The sequence below is a fragment of the Gouania willdenowi genome, chromosome 21, assembly GCF_900634775.1.
Source record: "Gouania willdenowi chromosome 21, fGouWil2.1, whole genome shotgun sequence".
Taxonomy (NCBI): Eukaryota; Metazoa; Chordata; class Actinopteri; order Blenniiformes; family Gobiesocidae; genus Gouania; species Gouania willdenowi.
The window spans coordinates 35,931,908-35,939,552 of record NC_041064.1 but is presented as its reverse complement, the minus strand read 5'-3'; the positions used below and the strand labels follow the sequence as shown (position 1 = coordinate 35,939,552).

The following is a 7,645-nucleotide window of genomic DNA, read 5'->3' as shown; positions in this document are numbered from 1 at the left end:
CATATGATGAGTAATGAACCAATGCTTTCTTTTTTGTAATTCAATTAAATCTGGATTTTTGATCTTAAAGCTGATATCTGGAGTTTTTGAGAAATCTATGTTTATGTATTATTTATTTTTTAAATATGAAAAAATCTCTAACTAGTCTTTTACTACTTTCTACTGCTGGTGGTCATTCATGTACATTAATGTGTATAAGTCCCTCCTTTGTCCTGTAGAACCCTATACAAATGGAAACAATCACAGAGTGCGCTCAGCCAATAGGCTTCTACTTCCTGTTTTTGAGTCTGTCAATCAAAGTGAATGTGGAACTGTGCACGGAAACAACAGCAAACAGGTAAATATGATTTTGGCTCTTACCTGACTCATAGACATATATCAACACGACCTTGTTATGTTCTGCGATGTGCGTGCAGAAAAAGAGGCGTGGCTTCTGGTAGATTGGCAGAGGCAGGAAGTGAGGCTGTTGAGGGCGGGACATCGAGACGTTTCTCAAAAACTCCAAATATCAGCTTTAAGAAAAGGTAAAACCAGCGTTTGCGTGTCAGCAGTTATTAAGTACTTTAATCCAGTGCATGTTGCATCATATTTAACGTTTAATGACTTTTTCAAGCTAAATGATAAACATTTTCTGTGCCTGACTTCAATGTTCACTTTCAAATAGAAAAAAAGAACAAATAATTTTGTCCTTGTTTTATTCAGTGTGACGTCTTACTTTATAAAGTCAGACAACCTACCTGATGGTGGGGCAACATGTCACATGTTTACACTTTTTGATTGTTTATAACTCGACACTGAAAATGACATGAATACAAAATATAGTTTTTCATCTGGTACATTTAGTCTTATTTGATGCACTGATTCTAATATATATAAAAAGTGTGACAACAAGCTGGTCTTCCCTACTAAAGTACAATTTTACTTAACAGTATTTCTACTCTATCACCTCTGGTTTTTAGTACTTTGTTCAGTCAAATTCATCAACAATTAAGGATATTAGCTTATTATAATGAATGTAACTTAGTGTATATGAGTATATGAAATATAAAGAAATGTTATCTTTTTTCTCTGTGTGTGTTCTGACAGTCACAGATGGAGGAGAGAGAACATCAGCCCCTGGAGAGGTGGAGTCTGGAGCTTTCTCTCATTTTACTGTAAATATTAGCGGGGGGGGGGTGAGGGGGGAGGGACAGAGTAGAGAGAGAGAGGATGAGGAGTGAGTGAGTGTGTGTGTGTGTGTGTGTGAGGGAGGGAGGGAGGGGGGTAGAGGGGGAGAAGCCTGGCTGCAGTGAGGTAGTGTTCTTCCTCCTCCTCCTCCTCCTCTTCCTCAGTCTGTGGGATTCATCATCAGCTCCTTCCTCAGCTCCGCTCCTTTCCCGCCATGGATCTGCTCCCGCTAAACCTCCACCTGCTCCTGCTCGTGCGCATCTTCAGCGTCTCGTGCGGCGCCTCTCACCGTGAGTACCGATACCGCTGTGCACGAGCTCACCTGTCTAAACTCACCTCCGTAGGTCCGTCAGTGCGCGTGCGAGGCTTGTTGCTCGTGCACCATGCAGGCGGTGATTGATTGATTGATTGATTGATTGATTGATTAATATCATGTTTGGTGAAATGGCGCGTGATGATGTGCGTGCACATGTGATGAAGGTCAACATAACAGGTTTATTTATGGTCGGACTTCTGCTGCTGTGTGCGCGACATGAGACTGTGTGTGTGTGTGTGTGTGTGTGTGTGTGTGTGTGCGCGTGCGTGCGTGCGCGTGACATCTGTCAGCAGGTGAAACGCGCTCAGGTAATTGGCAGAAGCGTGTAGTTTCCCGCCACTAGGGGGCGTTTCTTCTGACACCTGCAGCTGTAATTTGACACCTGGCGCTGGAATAAGTTGGTGTTAATGGATTTTTACCGGCACACACACACACACACACACACACACACACACACACACACACACACACACACACACACACACACACACACACACACACACACACACACACACACACACAATGCTGTTTCATGAACATTTTTGTTCCCCCAGAAAATCTTAAAAGGGTAAAAAATTATAATCTTCGGTCATTTTGCAACTTCCTTTGTCCAACTTCCTTTGTGCACCTTTTCAAAACGTTTTGACACTTTTTTCAGACTTTTGACAATAAATATCTCTTTTTTTCCTATTTCTTTGTCCATTTTTGCCTTTTCTTTTTGAATTTGCTTGGCCACTTTTCATCCAAATAAGTTACCTTTTGCCCAATAAATACCATTTTCTCCTACATTTAGCCTCTTTTTGTTCCACTTTTTTACTATTTTTTTTGCCACATTTAAGATACTCTTTGCTATTGCTGGGTGATATTTTTTCTAAAAATGGCGTTATATGATATAAACGTCCGTCATTTTATTTAAAAAGACCAGAAAATCAATTCTGGGTTAATTTTGCTGATGCAAAATGTTACACAAACACATTTATTAAAACAGTTGCATAAAATGTGCCACTTTTGGCTTTTTCTCCTGTAAAGGACAGCATGTGTGAGTGAAACTGTGCTTTTTAATGCTGTTCCGAGAAGTAGTGAAACCACTGACTCCTAAAACAAGTGTTTTAAAACAAAATAAGCTACATATATATATATATATATATATATATATATATATATATATATATATAGGCGATATTGTCATTTTCTAGATCGATAAAATAGAAAACTCGATATATCTTGAATTTTGATATATCGCCCAGCTCTACCCTTTGCTGTTACATAACATATGTTATTGCCACAGTTTTGTCATTTTTTCCATCTGTTACCATGTCTGCTTCCACTTACTCATCATAAAATACGTACGTTCCACACCCTGACTGATACAGTACACTGATTATGTACTGGTCTTTCCTCTGAGCTTTAGCTGTGTTTGTGTTTAAAAACTATTATTTATTTATAAAAGTGAGTTTCCCACTGGTCTAAAAATCAGCTGTTTTTTGGTCCCATTTTCTCCTAAAACTATGCAGCTTGTTTCTTTTTTTCAACCCATATCTATAAAATGCCTGATTTTCTGTTTCATTAATTTCCCAATTCCATTTCAGTGTTTCTCCATCTTTGCATCAGATGTCATTAGACTCTCAAACTTCATGAAATCATCATATTTTGTGCAAGAACTGACATTTTTCTCACCAACAGTTTATTAAGACATATTCCAAGTAAATGTGTTTCACTTTCCAAAAAACTTTGATTAAAAAAATATATTCAGTAGGAAATTTTGGCTTGATTTTTTTTTTCCATTTTTTCTAAACAGGAAGCGAATTTTGTATTTTTTTGTCTTTTTTTTCTGCAAGTTTCTAGTTTTCTCTTTCAATATTCCTACCATTCATGAAATCGTCATATCGCCTCCAGAATTCACATTTTTGTCTTTCTGATATTCTTCCAAAACATGCATGAAAAATTATATATATTTTAAGATGCACATTTGTGCTTGACTTTCTTTCTTTCTTGAATTTGGTATTTTTTTAATCTGTTTTCTGCCATCAGTACGGTGTGTATTTTAATACATCCTCAGGTATCAGAAAAACCTCTTATTTATCAGACCAAAGTGACTCATGACTCAGCAAAACCTCCATCAGATGAAACGGCCTCAGGCTTCAAAATAAAAGTCATCAGACTTGACGACCACAGGCCGTGAAACACAACACACCCTTTTATTTTGAAGGAACTGGTAGTACACATAACGAAATAAGTTGAAAAGCCGTTCTTTCCTTTTATTTTTTAAAAGTTAAGACGTATTTTATACTTTGTTGTTGGTTTAATAAAAACATAGTTATATGAAACATTGATATATCTTAACCTTTAAAAATAGATTAAAAGCTTTCAACTTTCCTCTCGTATCCGAAGCAGCACATATTGATGACGTCATGTTTATTTCCGTTTTCTTCAAAATATGACGTCATGTTGTTGTTTTATGGCCTGAGTCTGATGACTTTTATTTTGAAGCCTGAGGCCGTTTCATCTGATGGCGTTTCATCCCAAAAACTGTGCATTTTGTTCCCTTTTCAACTCGTCTCTATAGAGTTCCTGGTTTTCTAGTCTTATTCAGTGTTTACCGCTTATTTATATATTTGTACTATTATCTTAGACAATATCTGTTTTTTATTTTAGTTTTTAAATGTTTTAAATGTTTTCCCTGGTGCTTAAGTTTTTATCAAATGGGTTTACGTGCACCTCGAGAAGTACAGAGAGAGAGAGAGAGAGAGATGATAAAAACTATAGAAATAAATCTAATCAGAGTTTTTCCAACCTTGGGGTTGGGACCCCGTGTCTGGACGCCTGGAGTTTAAATGAGGTCGCCTGAAATTTCAGAAAAATTAAAATACATTTTTGAATTTTTGAATTATTATTTTTTTAAAAATTAAAATAAAAAGCACAATCTTAAACAACTTTTCACTTTCTGAATCTAGTTTAACTAAAATTGCGTAAAAAGTCTTTTTTTATCTGAGCTCAAACATGATTGAAATCAAAATGGGGTCCCGATCCAAAAAAGGTTGTGAACCACTGCATTAAATACTGTTTTATTCAGTTATTTACAAAATTAGATTATTTAAAATGTGTTATCACTCATTCCTTCTATCAATATGATCTATAGATGTTTTTAAATAGTTTTCTACAAAATGTTGTCGTCGGACAAAGGAAGGACTTAAATTCAGAAATAAGAGAAAGAGACGAGAGCCAAAAAAGTTTGAGAACCAATGATTAAATTCAGATGTCATTTACATCCTTTAACTTCATAAAATCATCAAATCGCCTCATATTTCATCAGTTTTTGTGCAATAATTAACATTTCCATCTCTCTGACCACTCGTTAATGAAGATAAATCACAATTTAATGTGTAATATTTAAAAAACAAATAAAAAACATACATTTAAGAATATATTCAGTTTCAAATGGAAATTTCTGCTTAGTTTTAGTTAATTTTGTATTCTTCCGTCTGTTTTCTGCTTCTCATCTCATCTCAGTCAGATAATGAACAATATGGCGCCCTTTGATATAACACCATTAAACCCTAATGATCTATAATGTAGGGGGTTATTTTACCCTTTGTAAGGCTGAGAAATAAGTGGTATAATAATAAAATGTATACGTACATGTGTGTGATCTGATATAAAAGACTAGGCTTGTTGTATTTTTTATATATATATATATATATATATATATCTATAATAAGCAGCTCAGAGCCTCTAATGGTTGGACATTAGCTCAGCTTTAGCTTCTTAAAGCTTTGATTATTATTATTTTATCACCAAAAACAAGATAACACTGTATTTAAATGTGATGAAAGTGTATAAAAAAGTCCTGTAAGAGTGAATAAAGCTCGAGACTCAATAAAGTCGACTGTCATTGTTTGACTTTGACAATATGAAGACACTTTAATCTGCAGTTATTTTTAGCTCTCACGCTCTACAGTAAAATAAATAAATACATCATTTTAACTCGACAGTTTCTATATTTTAAAGTTCATTTTGGATTTTTTTTTGTATTGTATTTTAAAATAGTTTTTAGCGTTTTAAAGATTTAAAGATGCAGTTGGTGTTGCTAAGGCAAACCTATTGTACGATTAATAATAACTAGTGGTGGCACACGATTAAAAATATATTATTCTAATCATTTAATCATGTTTAGCATTGAGGTGTTAGCTGCTACATGTTTAACAGTTAGGTGCTAGCTGCTGCATGTTTAGCATTGAGGTGCTAGCTGCTACATGTTTAGCATTGAGGTGTTAGCTGTTACATTTTAGCATTGAGGTGCTAGCTGCTACGTGTTTAGCATTGAGGTGTTTGCTGTTACATTTTAGCATTGAGGTGCTAGCTGCTACATGTTTAACATTGAGGTGCTAGCTGCTACATGTTTAACAATGAGCTGTTAGCTGCTACATGTTTAGCATTGAAATGCTAGCTGCTACATGTTTAGCATTGAGGTTATAGCTGTTACTGTACTGGGAACTGAACTGAGAAAGGTTCCGCGCTGTTTGGAGTGCAAAAAAAACCTGCGTAATTTTTTTTGTGCATTATTTTTCTGTAAGTAGTTAATCCAATTAACACGTTAAAGTTCTAGGCCTAATAGTAACCATAAAAGATAAATATAAGGATAGATAATTAAATTGTAATAATTGGCAGAAAATATTTTGTATTTATGAGAGCGTTAACGTACAGATTTGTCTCTGACACACGTACGCATTTACACAGTATATATTTTTATGTCACGATATGTTCTATCCTGTTATATCCTGTTACTAAACAATACAATACACATCATGATTTCATTACAAATGACACCTTTACAACATTTTATGAAACACAATTTAGTAAATAATAACTAACTGTAATTCAAACACCAATATAAAAACAAGTTTTATGTTTATCAAACTGTCACATTACATTTTTCAAAAAAGTTAAACTTTTGCTTCTACAGCAGATTATGATGGTGTTAGGTTCTTAAATTCTTAAAAAGTAAACACATCCATCTATAAGAGTGTCCAGTATGTTCTATGAAAATAACGTTTAATCCACTTCCAGCTAAAGTGAAGTAGTTTAACAAGGTCTGATGGTGCGTTCACTGACACCCAGTGACCAGGAGTTTATGTACTATACATATGTTAGTGCAAATAAATGGTTTTCTTGTTAAAAAACATAATTTTTAAAAATTGGAGTTGGACATTTTTTTGAATAATTGAATAATCGCGCAATGAAATCTTACAATATATCGCAAAATCGATTTTTTTGCTACAACAAAGAGTGTTTGTAAATCAACGGAGGACAGAGACACTTTACAATCTCAGAGTAGAATTATTCACTGAATTCACAGATTTTTCCAAACTCTTTGATTTTTTTCGTCATATAAAGCTCTGACACAGAATGTTTGGATCTTATAAAAATGAGGTTTTAACCTTCAAATAAAAACTTTAAGTATGGAGTACAGTAAGTGTTTTTAGTCAAGTATCTTCATATTTATTCATGACAAATAGTTTTTTAACCAAATAATGAAGTGTTGTACTTAGGGATGTCCTGATTCAAATTCAACTTTTTCACTTCCGATATGATACCGATATTGCAGCCTTGCGTATCGGCCGATACCGATATTGATCCGATATGATATAAGCACGAATCATACATATTTTTATGACTTATTTTGTAGTGTGGAATGTTAGAAAAGGCTTGATCAAATGATGTTACTCAAACAGAGAACAATAGTCAGCAACAGTAGTTACTGTGTTGGAGTGTGAACCTATAGATAGAAGTGCTGGAGCGGAACATTTTATCGGAGAGCTAATATTGGTGATTTTAGATGCAGTAAAATGAAATCCGATATTCGTTTTCTGGCTGATATCGGACCGATATCCGATATCAGTATCGGATTGGGACACCTCTAGTTGTACTAAAGTGGGACGCTACACTGAGTACACGATACGATACGTGAGACTACAATGGGCTTGTGATATCAATACGGTACGATATACTGACATAATTACTCTGGGTTTGACCTTTTCAATGGTACACAGAAGTCACCGTTTCGGTAATAAAAAGTGACAATAATGAAATATTGTGCAATGGTTTTCCTGTTAAACTTGATTTAAAAAATCGATTTGGACATTTTTTGAATGTTTTTGGATA

The 7,645-nt window shown here is 34.6% G+C and overlaps 1 protein-coding gene across 1 annotated transcript in view; it reads left to right on the top strand.

The window, feature by feature from the left end:
- The first annotated feature begins 1,285 nt into the window (after positions 1-1,285).
- The window catches only part of LOC114455403 (contactin-associated protein-like 5), a 202,589-nt gene continuing 196,229 nt past the window's right edge, over positions 1,286-7,645 (top strand). Inside the window, exon 1 of the mRNA XM_028436622.1 lies at positions 1,286-1,457. Within this exon, the coding sequence (XP_028292423.1) occupies positions 1,382-1,457 (76 nt within the window). The 5' untranslated portion in view covers positions 1,286-1,381. The remainder of the gene's footprint in view (positions 1,458-7,645) is intronic.